The 18,596-nt window shown below is 35.9% G+C and overlaps 3 protein-coding genes across 6 annotated transcripts; 2 read left to right on the top strand and 1 right to left on the bottom strand.

The window, feature by feature from the left end:
* Window positions 1-53: 53 nt before the first annotated feature.
* LOC106090532 (integrator complex subunit 10) lies at window positions 54-6,420 on the top strand. The gene is made up of 6 exons (XM_013256764.2): window positions 54-202; window positions 727-1,050; window positions 1,128-1,411; window positions 5,161-5,671; window positions 5,724-5,891; window positions 5,949-6,420. Exons 1-6 carry the CDS (start codon window positions 68-70, stop codon window positions 6,378-6,380), a joined length of 1,854 nt encoding a protein of 617 aa, XP_013112218.1. The 5' UTR covers window positions 54-67; the 3' UTR covers window positions 6,381-6,420.
* On the bottom strand, window positions 5,949-7,480 carry LOC106090544 (mpv17-like protein 2). Its single transcript, XM_013256775.2, has one exon. The coding sequence runs from the start codon at window positions 7,414-7,416 to the stop codon at window positions 6,715-6,717; it is 702 nt and encodes a 233-aa protein (XP_013112229.1). The 5' UTR covers window positions 7,417-7,480; the 3' UTR covers window positions 5,949-6,714.
* A 1,106-nt stretch (window positions 7,481-8,586) lies between these two features.
* On the top strand, window positions 8,587-18,139 carry LOC106090484 (ubiquitin-conjugating enzyme E2 variant 2). Of its 4 annotated transcripts, XR_009396449.1 has the most exons (5): window positions 9,529-9,574; window positions 10,797-10,939; window positions 16,911-17,033; window positions 17,108-17,435; window positions 17,630-18,139. XR_009396449.1 is itself a non-coding variant. In XM_013256691.2 (4 exons), exons 1-4 carry the CDS (start codon window positions 8,657-8,659, stop codon window positions 17,246-17,248), a joined length of 429 nt encoding a protein of 142 aa, XP_013112145.1. In that variant the 5' UTR covers window positions 8,587-8,656; the 3' UTR covers window positions 17,249-18,139. The 4 variants fall into 4 exon arrangements, 3 of the variants coding, with proteins under 3 accessions (XP_013112145.1, XP_059216392.1, XP_059216390.1); XM_013256691.2 differs by lacking the exon at window positions 9,529-9,574 and adding an exon at window positions 8,587-8,678 and having other exon boundaries at window positions 17,108-18,139; XM_059360409.1 differs by lacking the exon at window positions 9,529-9,574 and adding an exon at window positions 8,807-8,823 and having other exon boundaries at window positions 17,108-18,139.
* Window positions 18,140-18,596: the final 457 nt, after the last annotated feature.

Here is an 18,596-nt window from a genome sequence, read left to right as displayed (position 1 = left end):
TGAAATTGAAAGAAGAAGTCTCAATAAAACATACTTACTTACTTACTTAAACATTATTGGGATCAAAATGGATAGCACATTTCAAACCAATGAAGCCTATATAATAGAACAAGCCAAGAAGTTAAGAACCACTGATCCCTGTTCTGCAAAATCATGGATAATTACCGCAAAATCGCTGTTCCCAAATAACTTTAATGTTCAAGTATGTACGCCGGCCATTAAGCATAAGATTTCGAGTAAGCTCGTCCTTCAGCATTGTTCTTTTGCTTATTTACACATGATTTGTAATCATGGGTTCGAACCATTATTATTATTTATTTATCCGAAACCTCGCAAGAACACGAGAAGAAAATGTTCAGTGGTGGTTATCCCCTCCTAATGCTCGATATTTATGAGGGACTGTGCCATGTAAAAACTTCTCCTCAAAGTGTCGACATGCCGCTCGGACTCGGTTATAAAAAGAAGGTCCCTTTGCCATTTTTTCTTGTAAATCCATTTTACAGCCATAACCATGCAAAAATTGAAATTTTAGTGTTTTGTCACAGTGGCTTCTACTTCCGCTAAAAATAAGCTTTTGAAAAAAAATCTCTCCCGGGTTTACATTTGCTTTAATAACAAACTATAAGTTGATCAATTTTAAAATTACGTCATTGATATTGCGCTGCTTACTTATACTATATTATAAATTATAAGGCCCAAATTAAAACAATTCTATTCAAATTCCAGTTTGAAGTATACCGTTTAGAAAAAGAGGCAAATAATTTTGAAGAAGCAGCTAAATGTTTCAGTTATATTATCTTAACGCTTCAAAGCTCAAAGGTGGAGACTCAATTAGAAGATGAAATTAATGAACTTACGAATGCTCTGAAAAATGAAAATGAAATTACATCTGAGCAGGAATTTTATGTTAAGATGTTTCAACACGTATCGTATGAGGTCCAGCATAAAATTTTAATGATGACAGTAAATCAAGCAGACAATAGTCTGAACCAGTGCAAATTGCTGTTATTAGTTTTAAAACGATTTCCCCAAGCTGCAGTTACGCACACGGTAAGCCTAAAATGTTGAAGCAAATGATCGGATTTTTATAAAAAATAAATCCATCGATATGTTTACAATTATTTAAGCCACGTCTGTTGGAAATTATTGCGGATGGAATGAAACAGAATCCACAGAAGTACCAAGAAATATTAGTGGAGGAAGCGTTACCGTTAATATACCACAAAACTCCAGATGTATCCACACAAATGGTTTGCAGGTTGTTCACAGTATCATTGGAGTACTATATTCGACAAATTATAGACGAAGTCAAATGCGATACCAACGAAATCTGGAAAAAAATTTTTCAGGTTTTAATGTTATGTGGAAAAGTACAGCGCTGGGAAACCTTTTTACCGTTCAACAAGAATTGGTATGTATGTAACTCTTAAATCTTTTTCTGTTCCCTTAACTATTTTTTAATCCCTTGATTTGAGTGGTCTGATCAGTAGCCCATAAAGGTGGAGTTAGATACCATGCGACCTCAAGTGCTTGCGTGCTTGTCAAAAAAAAAATCGTTTACACCAACGTTGAGCTCAATGTATGTAACACCACCTTAAGAGGCAACATTTGTTGATATTTGCTAATTAATAAGTAAATATATACAATAAAGCTCATGTTGTTTTTAAACCAGTGCACAGTGGACGAAATTACAGTTTAGTATTTTCGATATTTCAGTTTGCCAACAAACCACTGACTTCGAAACATTTTTTTTTTCATTTATGTACACGTCAAACATATATTATGTTTTAAAGGGGATCATGCGTATTTTTTGGTACATTTTTTGTTTTGGGGTACAAGATTAATGAAAAAATATAGTGATTATTTTTTAAGTTCAGGGTGTGCTTTAGAAAAAAAATTATTTTCGTGAATTATTTATTCATTTATAAAAATTACTGAGCTTATAGTAAATATAAGTTAGTATATAATTGAAAAAAGTAAGGCTTTGGCTACAAAGACCTTCATTGTTGGGAATAGTCTTTTGTTTCCAAATAAAGATTCTCGCAAGAATTCAACATATGCTCTACGGACAGGGGTCTGCCGCATCTGACACCTGTTGTCAAGGTTTCTGTTAAGTAGGTGTTGACCTGGCAATTGCTTTGTACGTGCTCAACAATCAATCATACTCATATGAAATGATCTCTATGCAGTCTGGAGGGAGAGGAATGGAGGATATATAGACGTTAAATAGTGACGGAAATATCACCCCGCCTTGAAGGAATCCCGGTTTTACTCTACGGTGATTCGACCCCTATCCCTAAAATCCACTAATGACTGACGTCCATACAGATCATTCGCGACCCAGCGATTCAGCCCGTGTCGAATTCATTATATTGAAGGAACAGATCTTGAAATACTTGAATAGTATTAGCTTACTAAGCGACCGGAATTTTGGTTTTCGATCTAGGTGCTGTTGTCATTGACGGAGAACGCAAGGAGGGATTTAAATGCAGATAAGTTATGCACTTTGGTATCATTAGATATTAGTAAGGTGTTCGATACAGTGTGTTATCGTATTTTAGTTGAGAAATTGGCAAGCAAGTTTGGAGTTCCCTCTACGTCTTGCAAACTTATGTATTCATAACTGTTTGATTGAGATCAATTTATTAGATATGGGGAAAAGAAATCTTCCATAAGAAAATGTAAGAGTGGCGTGCCACAAGAATCTTTTCTTGGACCCTTATTGTTTTTGATTTATGTAAATGATTTTGTTGAGATTATTGATCCCAAGGGGTGTACTTATTTGATATGATGATGATATTAATTCGTTGTTTTCCGGCGAGAATAATTTTAATAATGCTCATGAAGCTTCTATGCTAATATTATCCTTTGTCATTGACTTCTAGCTGGGCAATATGTAATCGACTCGCGTTTAATACTTTTAAGACAAGAGATTTGACTTTTGGTACTGTTGGCATCAATTTCAATATCATATTTGAAGATGTGCGTATTCAATTTGTTAATGAGATGAAATGCTTGGGTGTTACTCTTGAAATGGTTTGATATTCGCTAGGCACATTTCTGGAGGCCACCGTGGCGCAGAGGTTAGCATGTTCACGTAGACGCTGAACGACTGTGTTCGAATCCTGGCGAGACCATCAGAAAAAAAATTTTCAGCGGTGGTTTCCCCTCCTTTTGCTGGCAACATTTGTGAGGTACTCTGCAATGTAAAACTTCTCTCCAAAGAGGTGTCGCACTGCGGCACGACGTTCCGACTCGGCTATGAAAGAGGCCCCTTATCATTGAGCTTAAACTTGAATCGGGCTGCACGCATTGATATGTGAGAAGTTTGCCCCTGTTCCTTAGTGGAATGTTCATGGGCAAAATTTGCAATTTGCATTTCGGAAGTATCGTCCAAGATTTGCACTGCTCTACGCTGTCACTTAGACAACTTAGACTGTTTTCAGCCTGTAGCTATTGGAATTTCACTCGGTCACACATATTATATAGCCATTTAATTCATGTCTTTAATCGAATAGTACTATAAATTTTTGGACTTAAATTAAGTGATCATGTATCTAATTATTCTAGAGAATTTCTGCACAGTTCTTTTGAAAAATTTTTGTAGTAATAAAAGATCTATTGCCACTGCATCGTATAATTACAACTCAAGAACCTCGAAAAGTTGCCAAATTGTGTCAGTTTTCCCGATTTTAGCGTAGTCTACGATTATTTTTCCTAGATTAAAGACTGCCAACTATGAGAAGTCATATTTAGTAAGAGTGTCTAGGCTTTGCAATGGACTTCCAGTTTAACTAAGACATTTTGGTCATTCGAATTCAGTTTTATAAAATTTATATTGAGATTTTTTTTTTAACTCAAAAGTTATATAAGTGGTATTTTGTTTTCTGCAAAGGATAATTCAACCTTTCGCTTAATAATTATTATTATGTACAAATGTAAATCGAAATATGTAAATTTTATTGAATTAATTATTTTTAAAAAGTACTAATCATTACGTTGTGGTTCTACTTTATTAATCGCATATGGTTCTTATGGGTTCGATTAAAAGAAATGAAATGTATGCCTTTGATAGGTCTAGTGCCACGAGAATTGTCTGGGCTGATTGAAGCCACAAAAAATGTGAGCGGTGATAGCATGCAAAGCTGTTGTTGTGTTATGCAGACTTCGAAATCCATGCTGATGCTCGGCAAATGGAAATTCTCCAACGAGGATCGGAAAGAGGAGTTCCTTAAGCGTCTTGGCTACTGGTGAGACAAAGGAAATCGGTCTGTACGACTCCCCCTTACTCCTTTCCAGGCGTCAGTAGCGGGATTACTCTACGCATCTTCCAGACATCGGGTACGCATCTTCCAGACATCCAGGTATACCCATATTCATCAGCGTAGAGATTTTGTCGTGCCCCAAACGCCTTGGATGACTTGGCGCCACGGTTGACATTCGCTGACATTCAGATCACTGAGACGTTCATAACTCACTGATCTAAATTTCAGCACAATCGACTGAAAACAGGTCTTTATAGGTCAAAACCATTAATCGAGAAATCAGTCTATATGGCAGCTATATGGCACATTTGGCATTATTGGTGAGATGCCCAACACAAGTCTTTGTTTCAAATTTGAGGAAATAGAATAGAAAATGAGCATTGTGTAGTTTCGGGAAGTAAAATCGAAAGATCGGGACCTATTCCAAAATGTGGACGTTATGGTCTATTTTTGGTCCCAATTTTCTGTAATAATAACAAATATCTGTGCCAAGTTTTACCAACATACGCTTACTCCTTCTATTTTTGACCTATTTTTTCTCTGCCAAAAGTTTATTTTATGATTGGATTTATGTTTTCCTGTCGGCCCCCCTTCAGATATCAAAAAATGATGTTCTCTATTTTCAACACTATCTATACGTTTCAACAACAAGCGAATATGGAACAGACAAGATTATTATTGAGGACTTTCGTTAAAATGAGACTACTTCGGAGAATTTCTCTGCAAGAATTATTTGGCTTAAAGCAAAAACTTTATGAATTATTTAACTTTAATTTTTAATAAAAATTTTTATTGCGCATAGTTTAGTTTGTTTTGGTTACTACTACTTACAAAATTGTAAATGTCGAAATACTACAATTTTTAATATCGTAAACACGTTTGTATTTATTTATAGGGGACAAAATGTGTATTGGGACAAACTTATCGAAATAGTTTCAACAAGTTCTGCAGCAGGCAGCCAAGTACTATTTTATGCTACAACGCTTTTTATCTACTCCTTACATTGTTATATAAAAAACTGCAATACTCGACCCGAAGATATTGAAATAAATCATGTGTTGGTCGAGGGATTCACAGATTGGAAATTAGAGCGGTCAGAAGCACAAAATATGGAACCTCCCCAAATTTCATTGACCACCTCAACAAGTAAAGACATTTCTAAAGCGTTCGTTCATGCTGCTCAGTGTTGGCAGCTGCTTAATACAGATCAATTTCAAAGAGATTTCAGCAAACTTCTTTTGACCTTGCCACTGTCGCCATGGATCTCGAGATTCCTCTTCGATTTGGCAATATATTTTGGACATCAGGAAGAGGCGAAAAAACTAATGCAAGAAATGACTGTAAAAAGTAATTTAGTTCATCATATATTAAAACTAGGTCTTAATTTACTACAGGGTAAATTAACGGTAAGATAATAAATTTCTGTTTCATATTACGTTGACTAATTGTTCTATATAGTTTGAAGGATTTGAATGTATATTGAAAATAATGGCCGAGTTGCCCTCCATTTCTGGAACAAGTTTGGAACATTTAACACTGAACGTACCCCGTCATATGATTTTCATTCCATTGACACAGAAAGCATTAGTACAATACTGTTGCAAGGCCATAATAAACAGTTTATGTGTAAGTGGCACATCATTGTTAAACATAAATTATTCTAATTTATTACTTTCAATGCAGCGAAAAATGTATGAACCAAATTGTTCAGATGAAATCTTGGGCGACCTGCTTATTCTATCGCAATTAGAATATCCGAGAGAAAAGGAAATAGCTGAACGCGTATTTACGATTATACGAAATAGGAGGAACTTTACCTTTCGCAACTTTTCCACATTTATTATAACCATTGATTTCATCGAGGAGTTCATGTCGATATGGAATACCAGCACCGAGGAATTTAATTTCGACTTTAGTACATCCAGTGCCGTGCATTCGGCATCCCGTCGTACTCGAGGATCTGATAAAGGCGTGCGTGATGATTTTCGATTAATTTTAAAGCAGCAAATATCACGATCTAATGAAAATTTGACTTCATTAATAGCCGGTTTCATTAGCCAGGAACGTTTGCGGTTGATGCATTTTTTATTTGACGTGGAAGTTAAGCAATTTTAATGTTTTGCATAAATATACACACAACATATTTTACATTTTATTTTCTGATCTTTTAAGAAATATTCATATTAAATACATACCAAGGATAATATGAAAACACCACAAACGTGAGAGAAACTCGTCTGAAACTCGATTGTGAATTTGCTATTTTCGTATAGTTTATTTGACTAATTTGTTTTTTGACGCTATATATCACTGAACATATAATTCTGCATTTGTACTTGGAAAACATCCATCGTTCCTGACAAAACATCGGCCTATGCAAGGGCTGTGCTAAACTGTAACATAGCGATATTTTGGTAGAGTCTAATGTTGTTAGTTTTAATGGCAAATCTTAATAATCATGTTTTACGTAGGACATGAAGATATTATAAAGAGCAGTGCAAATATTTACAAATGACACCCGATATTTCGTATCCAAGTAGCGAAAATTCACGTACTGCGCACCTGGCCACAACAGCCAATCCATGCAGTAGATGAAAAGAAACTTTTGGCGTAATTCATCATTTGTCTCTTTCCACGTTTTTCTTTCCAAATAACACGCAGAATAGAAAAAAATAAATATACATGCTGGTGACATGAAGAGCTGGTCTATAAGAATCTTTTTCACAATGTTTTTCAAATTAGCTACCGGCATTATCTTGTCCATCCAAGCGTAAACATAATGGTGCATAGGTCCCTGCAGAGCTCCTACAATAAACATTCGTCCCATTCTCTTTAGATCAAAACGTTCAGGCTTTTCCCCTTTTCGATATTCGATTTCCTGTGCCGCTATATCACCAACAACCATCAGTACTCCGGAACCAACAACATTAGTAATAAGCAAATATTTTCCAAATACATTTCTCCATACTACCCGTAGATCACGGAATGAGTTATGTTTATATCTGCGGGATTGAAAAGTAAAATGGTTTGTTGATGGGGGGGCTTTAACCCCTTTTAGTAACAATTGGTTAGCTCCTGCATAAGACATAACACTATAGCCACGTGGAGGCAACACTTTATATGGAATCCTATAACACATAGAAACCAACATTTCTTAATGAATATTTATTTAATATGACGGGCTTAACCAAAATAGTAATTGGAAACAAATCTAAACAGCTGATTTAATTGAAAATTTCAATTTTCTTCCCTTGGTACAATAAATAGATGGTAAAGCCACAATCCCAGCTGATAAAGTTAATAAGTTCGTGTACTCAAAAATATGTGCCAATTTGCACAAATTGTTACTGGATGTCGTTCGCGTAATTTATTTGCCAGCAAAAGAGAGCGGGAAAGTGCGAGAGAGCAAGCTAAATTTTGAGAGTTTGGTAATTGAGAGCTTCTTCTGGAAGTTTTTCGCAGCAGAAATTTGAGAAATATAACGAAGGAGCAAGTGTGTTAGCATGTTAATGTATGTATATGAGTGTGCTCGTATATAAAATATATGAATGTGTATCACAGGGCAAGGATTAAATTTAGGACATGGACGGGTTGTTTTTGTGTTAAGCCTGGTACTATATTCGCTTTTTGCGAATATTTTTCTTAGATAATAGATTTTAAAGCAAAAAAAACCTGATTTTATTCAGTAGGACATTCCCTCAATATTTATAGTAAAATTTTAATAAAATTGTTATTTTATCAGTGTTATTTTCATATTGCTTCAAAATATATATATAAGCAGAGAATATGCGAGAAAGAAGACAACAAAAAACAAAAATCTGTCATCTTAATACCGTAAAACCTGGCCGCCTGTTAACAGTTGTTCTCGTGAGACCACCTTTTTAAATCCGCCTTGGCATTTGACGTTCTAGTGGGATTTGGATACAACTCTGAAGTTGAACATTTATCCGCTGGACAAGTGAGCCAATCTTCTTAATTCAACCTTGGCCTTGTTTACAAAATATGATATATTAAGTTCCCAAAACATGCTTTGTTGTACCAATTTGAGGATGCGGCCACCTATTTAATACGCATTAATTGCTGCTGTTAAAAATCTTAAAAGCCCCTGCGAATTCAAAATATTTCACCACAATCAAATCTCATACATATAATAAACCCATCAACTTTGACACAATTTGGTACAGGCTTTGAATGCTAGACTTTAATCCAAGGCGGATTCACCATAGACTTTAATCGTCAAACTTATCATACGATGCGAACATAGGTCACTTTTCTAGGCCCATGAAAATAATATACTCAAATTGACGGCGTTATTATTTTCTACGTCGACTCTGATAGCAAGAGCAAAATCATCGACCGAGACAAATGTGAATGTGTGTGTAGAGTGAAAAATGGCGAATCAATCCGGTGTAGGTAAGAATTATAATAATATTAAGGAATAATAATATTAAACATTGCTTGATTTGAAGAAAATTATCTTATTGTTTGTTTGGAGTACAGTGTTTGCCATTGGCAAGTTCAATATTAGTCCATTGCTGTTACCATGTTAATCCTTGAAGTATGTACATTATTCCTTGCAGTGATTAATTCCATAGAAAATAATTTGGAATTGTAGGGTAGAAGCGTTTACCAATTTCCATTCAAGCCGGAAACAATTGACGGATATATTACTCATTGAACAGTGAATCGGCTAACTTGCATTGATTGTCGTATGGAAATGTGCATTTATTCTTAGACTAGATACAATGCCGTACCTATGTTCAGCTTCATTTACTAATGGAATATGTATTCTAAAGAAAACTCCGACAGGCAAAGTTGTCACAAAACGCTGCACTTATAACACCAAAAATCACATATTTTCTTTCCATCCTTGCGTTTTAATTAAATTAACATTGGGGAAGACGACCCGCCCTGTAACTTTCTCAATTCAATATTTATCTTTGCCACTGTATAAGAATTGTTGGTGTGACATTTACATTTTTTACCGGATTTTGGGCTTAAAATAGGTCTATTTTTGCAAAAGAAGTCAAAGAGCCCTTTTTTATGCAATACTCGTTTTGATGACTTAATCGTGCAACGTCACTCTTATTCTTCATTACGGGCCTAGTTTTATCCTTCCTGTTTAAATTGAACGAAAGTTGTATTCTTCCCTCATCTGAAAAAAATACAGTACTCTAAATATAAACTGACACAAAAATATTCCTTTAACAGCCATTATACATCAGTATGGTGTATTAACGTCAACGTACGATCCCATCTCAGTTTAAGTGGCCTCAAAATGCAATTCATTAAAAAAATTGGGCAAAAAGGTATCCAAAAATAATTGGCAACATATTTAAATCATGCAGATCTAGGAACTGTCAACTTGGGTGTGGTGCGTTCAGAATTATATAGTTTTAAGTTGAATAGAATTATACGTAAAAATCAAACATGTTGGTATTAATCAAAGATCAGTATGAATTGATTATGCTGCATTTGGATTATCATATCTGCTACCGTATCCTCATAAATTCTGTTCAAACCTGCATGCTTGATCTAGAGATTTTCTTCTTTTTTCGCCAACCTCCCCCTTTTGATTATGGAGATTCAACCTGGGCGGTGGTTTTTCCACACGATGGAGGTTGTAATTGTTGTAGGCATTTTTTTATGTGTGGCAAGCTTCTTCTGGTCCAACAGCCATTAACGCAAATAACACCTTGTCATATCGAGTATCACTACTCGATGAAATAATAAGAATTTTTGTTTTCTTAAGAATTTAGTAATTTATTTTAATATAGCCGAATCCGAAGACGTGCCGCTTTATGGTACCTCTTCATACAGAAGTTTTACTCAACTAAATACATGACAAATATCTCCGACTTTTTAAGAGGTTGGGCTAGGTTAGGTTAGTTTGAAAAGGGTGCGGATATTAATACGCCCCATACATACACCTACGCCAGAATTTGGCTTGTTGTGGGCTCTTAAGATTTTTTATAAGGGGATAACAACTGCTGTTTTTTTTATTTTCGTCCGGACTTGGACCAAAGCGTTCAACGTAATAGGCGGATATGGTCACTTTTGCGCCACTTTGTCCTCCTAACACATCTACCCCAGCCCAATGGAAATTGTGTGCAATGCAACATGCTATTGGCTGCCACTCCACGAGGTAACAAACTGTCGCAGTTATTTGAGCAACATTTTGGTAAATATTCAACTGGCGAATCCACAGTGATCCAGCAAATTTTATATAATGTAGCTGTCATTTCTAGTTTGACAGATATATCATTGTGAACTTGGTAGCAATTCGTGTCAGTTTCCTGTATATTTTGTTTGGATGTTGGTTGCCTCTACACGAGGTGATATATCATTGTGAACTTGGTAGCACTTCGTGTCAGTTTCCTGTATGTATTTTGCTTAATTGTTAATCATTCGAAAGTTTCTCTTGGTAATAAAAAACGATTACAATATCGTGTTGGAAATAATTGAATTAAACCGAATCTAATTTTTCTTATTTATTAATACGTTTTTTAATTTTATAAATAATCTTTACAGTGGTTCCAAGAAATTTTCGCTTACTTGAGGAATTGGACCAAGGCCAAAAAGGTGTTGGTGATGGCACTATCTCATGGGGCCTTGAAAACGATGACGATATGACCCTTACATATTGGATTGGAATGATAATTGGGCCCCCTAGAGTAAGTAAAAACATAGCAATTAATATCTACCATTCTTTGAGTTAACAGCCGTTTTATTTTTTTAAAAAAAGTTGAGGTCTATTTTTGAAATAAATTTATTTAAGTAGACTAGTTAAATAAAAATAAATAGGAGCAGCAGTGTTTAAAATACACATTTTTGATTTTAAAATTTCTTCAAACATCGTTTGGTATTTGCTGACATGGAAACGATACGTAAAACATTTTTTACTGAATTTAACAATCTGATTACATTTGGTAGATGTTGAGTTATATTTTTTTAGGTGTTTTCATAACACAAAACATAACATCTGACAAGTTCTGCTACTATACATATTTGAGATATAGAATACAATAGTAAAGCACAACAATTGCAGCCGGTTGTACGTACCGGATTCATCGGGTGAATCCTTCAACGGTAGCCTACATGCGGAATAAGAGAAATCAAACTGTTCTCAGCTTTCCTGGTCAAAATAGCATAAGAATCTGAATTAAAGGCCTTCGTTAAGTCCAAGGAAACCAAGGCACAGCACCTACTAGCATTAATTTCATGTAGTCTGTAAGATGTTACAAAAGTGCTGTCGTACTATGGCCCTCACGAAAAGCAAACTGCCCATTGAAAATGCTAGCCCTGGCATGCAACAATATTTGGTCTTTCGTTATGTGATCATATACTTTCGGCAAGACTAGAAGAATAGTGATCGGGCCTAAATCATCAGGACAATTAATAGTTTTACACTTGGATATCTGCACAACCCAAAAAATTCTCCAAAGGGTAGGGAATACTGAAGTCGTTAAAATGGAATTAATAAGGTGCATCAAGAACCGCATCTGTGGTTGAGCCCGAAGCAAAAACTATTAATTTCTCAGACATGATGATATGCAACATCATCACCAAGACAACCGGAACCCCTGAGTAACCACCATAAACCATTAGAACTCAGACGGCTGAAACATCTGGAATAATGTTTCATTCTTCCTTTCTGTATTGCTGACTTTGATCTTCTACGATTTCTGCAGTAAATTGTCCAATTCTATTCTTATTGTGTAAAAAAAGCCAAGTCACGGACAGATATGGCTTAAGGAACGTCACTTGACTTCATCCAATCATCGCTGAAGCGGCGCATTCTTCGCCTCACCACAGGAACACAATCAAAGAGGTTGTTCACTAAGGATGAAACTAAAGAACACTTCTGATCGATAGAAAGACCATCAAGCATACGTAGGTTGAATAGTGCCAATCGACCCGACGTTATGTCCCATTCTATATTCTAATAATAGTGATACTCAACAAATTCCACCTGAGTTTCGAGACCTCCATCAAAAATAGCAAATATTGACCAATGATCCGAATTCGATGGGCATATCACCGCAATTACTAACCATCATAATGTCAAGTAATGAGAAAGAACCGCGCACAGTATCATAGCGCAAAGTAGACGCGGCTTAGATATATCAAACATGTCACAATTGAAATCGCCGACTACTATATCATTGGGAAATCTCAATATGAGGTTGTAAAAAAGCGACTCACATTTGCCTAAAACCATTGATTTAAATACTACCTTAAACTTTAGATTTTTCGACACATATATACCTACCCCATCCCCTCTGGAATTCTGACGGTCATTTCTTATAAACTTATAGCCTTAATATTAACAGCACGGTTGGACTCATCCGTTTTCAGCCAAGGCTCCGATTTAACAATGACATCCAGCTGAACCAGAACCAGACAAAACACTTTTGATTTCGTCAAACTTAGACGAATGAAAAGAAGGTTTTATGCTACGACAATTCCAGTGAGTCAGTTTTATATAATCATAAATTGTAGGGGGAACCAAACATCAATAGAAAAAAACAAAAGAAACTCATGGATACAAACCGCAAAGTACTGTTAATTAAATGAAATCAAAACTTTGTTTAAGTTATTAAAAGAAATTCATAAAAATACGAATGGAAAATGAGAAATACTATGCAATAAGGCCACCCACAGATGGAAGCACCAGCAGGTTACTATATAAAGAATTGATTCTAAACAATGTTCGATGTTTTCTAAACCTTGGGTGAGCGATAAAATTTTAAATTCAAAAATTTAAAAACATGACAATTTTTATTTGTAACAATTAAGCTCTTAGTAAAAGGCTATTGTTTCAACACGACAGTATCTCCAAGCAGAGCGGGACACTCCTTAGCATCAAGCGTAAGTTTAGGCATGAGTCTATCACTATTCCAAATCTTGAAGAGAGACCCAATTTTTAAACGAAGAAGATTCATGCAAAATATAATAATGCACTTCATCGCATTACATATGAAAGAGGACACAACAGAATAAGTAAAATTAAATAACAATTTAATTCGTACAATTAAAAATAATTTTAACGTATGCCTTCTTGGCCAATCACTTGCCACGATAAAAAAATTGGATTTCAATGTCAAAAATAATTGAAGCAATAAACACTTTGTTTGAAAAGATTTTTATAAGTCAATAATCGATGTTTAATCGGTCAAATTTAGGTCTATATATTTTGTGTGGTGGTTATACAAGTATCTCGAAATTTGAGATACTTGTATAACCACCACATTTGAGATATAAAAGTAGCAAACATGCAGGACTGTAGCTATATTGTGAACACAAATTGATATTAACAACATGTACATCACTCTATCATCATAAATTTACGTTGAAGAGCCAAAACTGTTGATTTCGTTGCGTATCAAGCAATATGGTGAAAGAATACGGTCGTATTGTGGTTATTATTGTGCATCCAAACCCTTTGATTATACAATTTTTTCTTGCATTCAACATTCTCGATTTTATCGTTAAAATCCAGAAGCTCTATTTTAATTATAGACCAATGGTTTCTTTGACAAAACTTCTTAGATACCTCCAATACCTTTCAGACTTATATACCGCTGATCGATTTACATCAGCGATGCCCAGCCCTTAACAGTAGCGTTGATAGCAAGTCACACGTATTCTTATGCTCTTTGTTTCGGTCGTTGTTGAACTTGCGCATGAGTAAGCATCATCTTTCTGTTTTTGTTTTACAAACAATGATTTTAATTGATTAAACGTTTGGATTTTTCAATTTTTTTATGTTTTCTTTTGCAAAACACCATTCAGTCCAAAAAAAGATTTTTTACATATTGAGTGAGTTAAAAATTCAGACATACAGACACATTTTCATTGTGGGCATCGCTGGTTTACACATACGTAATGTAGATTTGGAGAGGACGCGATTGGCGGCTCCCCAGAGACTTAAACGTACTTTTTAATGACATATTCGTACTCTACTATCAATTACCTATTACTAAGTTCCGTTCGCATGGCAGCCGGTTGTACGCACCGGATTGACCCGATGAAATCCTCATCGGCAAGGGCTGCCGCCTCAGTGTACGTGTTCGTCTTTTTTTCGTCATGGGAGATGCACATCCCGGAGTGCCTTCTCCGCACGCTTCTGGTCCGTGCCTGGATTGAAAAGAACCCCGGACATATGGTTCTGTTCAGTTTGCCAGAACCGTCTTCATCATCGGTCGGTGTCGGTGAGGTGTAACCGGTGCATGGAGTGGGTACATTTCCGTTCTTGCTCTGGCCTAACTTCACTACGGGAGTATAGTCATACTGGCTATGTCGCAAGGTGCTGTGCGAACTTAGCCAACAGTGGGTCACAAGCGTCGTCGTCGTCGGACTATGTGACCCCCCGACCTCTCCCGTACGGCAATTTATGCAACAAACCGACAAACCAGAGTAGTTCTGGCTTAATTACGTTCCGGCAGATGCAGCCGCCTCAATTCCCACATAGCTAGGATTAATGCCGACGTGCAAGATGTATGTCCCGATTTTAACCAGGGACCGCACGACACACGTCACCTGTTTAACTGCCCGGCCAGACCCACTCGACTCGGACCCAGATCCCTGTGGACGCACCCCATCTTAGTCGCAGAGTTCCTGGGTCTTGACACTCAACAGAATCAAGCAGACAAAAGATAGAACACAATAAACTGCTACAACAACAACTAAGTTCCGTGTTGTTTCGAACTGTCGGTTTTGGGGGCGCTATGAAGAATAAATTATTTTGTTAATCATCTATGAAAAATATGCAAAGGTTTCAAAGTGGCTCTTTAGGACCATTGTATTGTGTTCGCTGTAGAAGATGGTAAAAGCGAAAAAGAAAATGGAGAATCACGTATAGAGATACACCCTAGTAAGTTCCAATACAGGCGAAACTAAAGAAAAAAGAAACCAACGCACAAGACAAAAAAAAAGCTAACCAAGCGGACCGAATAGAACCTCTCACCGATGAAAGCCAGTCCAGGCTTCCACAAAACTCCACCCGACACGGGATAGCTGTGAGGACCACACAGGCTGGAACATTGAGGTCCGATCTGTGTGATGTTAATTGCAGTAACGAGAAGCTTAGCTGCGATCTACCGGGCGCGTTCACAGGTTGCGGATGGTGGAATGCTCCATACGGAATAGCTGCAACGACAGTCGCGGACACCCAGTGGTATCGAGCGGAGAGTCTCGGTAAGAGGATGGGTGGCATTGGCTCTTGCGCAAATACTGAGTGCCTATGGTGCTCGATATGACAAGGCGGGTTATTGGCACCTTTAAATAACCAATGGCTACCGTGGTCATCTACAGAAGCATGACGAGGATCGACACCTCCACATAAAAATGTGGTTACAACAACGAAACTCCAGAATGCCAAAGTGGGTATCGCTTATCAGCGATCCATTCTTAGCCAGTTCGTCGACCTCCTTGTTCCCCGCAACAACTTGAGGGTCTGGGACTCTTTTTTTTTTTTTCCTAGAATATTTGTTTCATATACGGAGGCCACCGTAGCGCAGAGGTTAGCATGTCCGCCTATGACGCTGAACGCTTGGGTTTGAATCCTGGCGAGACCATCAGAAAAAAAAATAATTTCAGCGGTGGATTTCCCCTCCTAATGCTGGCAACATTTATGAGGTACTATGCCATGTAAAACTTCTCTCCAAAGAGGTGTCGCACTGCGGCACGCCGTTCGGACTCGGCTATAAAAAGGAGGCCCCTTATTAATGAGCTTAAACTTGAATCGGACATTGATATGTGAGAAGTTTTATATAATTTTGATATAAATATAACAAAAACGATGTTTATCAATTTATATCGAAAAATATTCATATATTAATTAGCGTCCAAAGAAATTATATTCTAGTATTTAAAAATCGTAAATTACAACTCCTTAGCCACAATACATCTTACAAACAAAGGAAAACATTTGTCGGATTTCGAAATAATCCGGTGTGACCTTGGTTTCGCCAAAAATAGTTTTCCCTTTTCACATTCGTTTCACCAAATACATATTTAGGTGACCGCCAATTCACACGAAATAATTTTTTCGAAGTCACAGTTCGAAAAATTAAAACATATGTTTTGTCTGCAAATTCATATCATTTGCAGAAACAAAGGTAAACTAAAGATGGAAAGAAGAAGAAAACCTTGGACTTGTAATTTGTTTAAAATTTTTGGAAATTTCGAAATGCCTGCGGCTTTCTAGTTGGCTGTCTTGTTAAGACCAAATTGTAGATGTTTTTTAAAATCTCAATATAGCGCACACTGAAGTGATTTTTAACCCAAAAACTAATGACACAAATAAAAAAACAACCCAAAAGTGGTTATTCAACGGTTATTTTGTGATTTTAAAGTGTATTTTTAGTATATGGAATTCAAATTGCTTTCACCATAAAATTTAAAGTGAAATGGTTTCACAGTTTTTTTTTTGTGAAATCCATCATACGGGATTCTTCATTTCATAAATATTTCACATTGCCTGCTAAACGAAACCAAGGTCATACCCGAATAACAAAGATAGAAAAAAAACAAAAAATTACGAGGGATAACCAACTTTTTATTGGTCAATGCTTTGAGTTCTACATCATAGACTTGAAGGATATATTTAACTAAACTATTTATTTATTTTTTATCTTTTAGACACCATATGAGAATAGAATGTATTCTCTGAAGATTGACTGCGGAGAACGCTATCCCGATGAGCCGCCCACGATAAAGTTTTTAACAAAAGTTAATATAAACTGTATAACTCAAAATGGAGTGGTAAGAATGCAAAATTATGCGAAGTAATGAGACCTAATTGAAAATGATAACAATTCACTGCTTACTTGTTAAAGGTCGATCAAAGATTAGTGCCCATGCTGTCCCGATGGAACCGCGAATATACTATTAAATCTTTATTGCAAGAGATACGCCGAATTATGACTTGCAAAGAAAATCTTAAATTGGCACAGCCACCAGAAGGCAGCTGCTTTTAGTTGGTATTCACAACAAAATCAGCAGCATTTACTATGACGTCAACAACAACAACAACAGGAACACTTATAAACGCGAAACTGAAGACCAAAACTCCAAACAGCAACAGCTCCATGATCAATAGCAGCAACAACTTTAAGTAAAAGATGATGGGATAGTATACCATTGTGGGAAAGCTTCAATTAGTCGGTCCGAGTTTTTCCTTTTTCTATATACACTATAACAGCTTTAAACTTTATAATGGGGCTAGGAATTAGTTTTGCTAATTATTTTTTTGTTTATTTATACTCCAAATTACGAAATGCGTATGTTGCTGATGTTATAAATATGTTTTTTGTTTATACTTTCCTTCAATTTTTCCAACATGATTACTTACACAACAGACATCTGCTGCTTGGTCTGCTGGTTGGTCTATTGCGAATTCACCTCAGCCACAGAGAAAGAAGAATAATTGCAGATGTTGCTTGCTATCAATTCTCTAATATAAGTTTTAAGTAAAATATTAGTTTGAAAAAACCGATGAATCAGGAAAGAAAAAGTAATATTATTACTTTTCTCTTTCGAATAGAAAAGGGTCGTTGCTTAAAAAGTCATCATCGTTTATTTTTTATTATTTAATAAAATACTTTAAACTATTTCTAATGTATTGTTTAAAATGATTGTCATCTATTCGTAGTGGTGTATGTCAGCTACAACACCAACAACATATAACAAAACAATAAAAAAAAATAACTAAACCTAAAATCTCTTTTTGTGACGTATCTTGCATGCGAAGTACGTGTATTTAATAAATTAATTACTATTCTTAAAGAAATAACATTTAAATTAAAACTGATACACTGATCAACTTTAATATACAAACATTGCAATAAAATTAAAGCCGAAACTGTTAATGTCAAACATTTTACTGTCAGTAATACTTCTTGGTTCTAGGAGTGATATACGATAACCCCTTACGAAAATGTAGCAAGTTTTAAAATCTTTCGATTAAATAATTTCGTAAATTCATTTATCAATTATGACGTAAACAAAAAGCAAAAACTAATTTTTTGTGGTGAAAAACTTCTTGGGATTTGTTTCAAAAATCTTATAATGCAAATTTATGGCATATGATGTGTGTGTTCTGGGTTTGACTTTCCCCTAACAACAAATTGTTATTATCACGTAAACAAAAGACTAAAATTCATTCCTTGTGGTGAAAAACTTTGCTGGTTTCATGTAAGAATTGTTATGATGAAAATGCCCTACACCCCATGATCACATGGCCACACGGTCAAAAGCTTTCTCGAAGTCGATAGACAGAATTGATGCATGCTTTCTATCAGAAAGCGCGTTGGAGACAATAATCTA

The sequence above is a fragment of the Stomoxys calcitrans genome, chromosome 1, assembly GCF_963082655.1.
Source record: "Stomoxys calcitrans chromosome 1, idStoCalc2.1, whole genome shotgun sequence".
Classification (NCBI taxonomy): domain Eukaryota; kingdom Metazoa; phylum Arthropoda; class Insecta; order Diptera; family Muscidae; genus Stomoxys; species Stomoxys calcitrans.
This window is presented reverse-complemented; position numbering and strand designations above follow the sequence as displayed.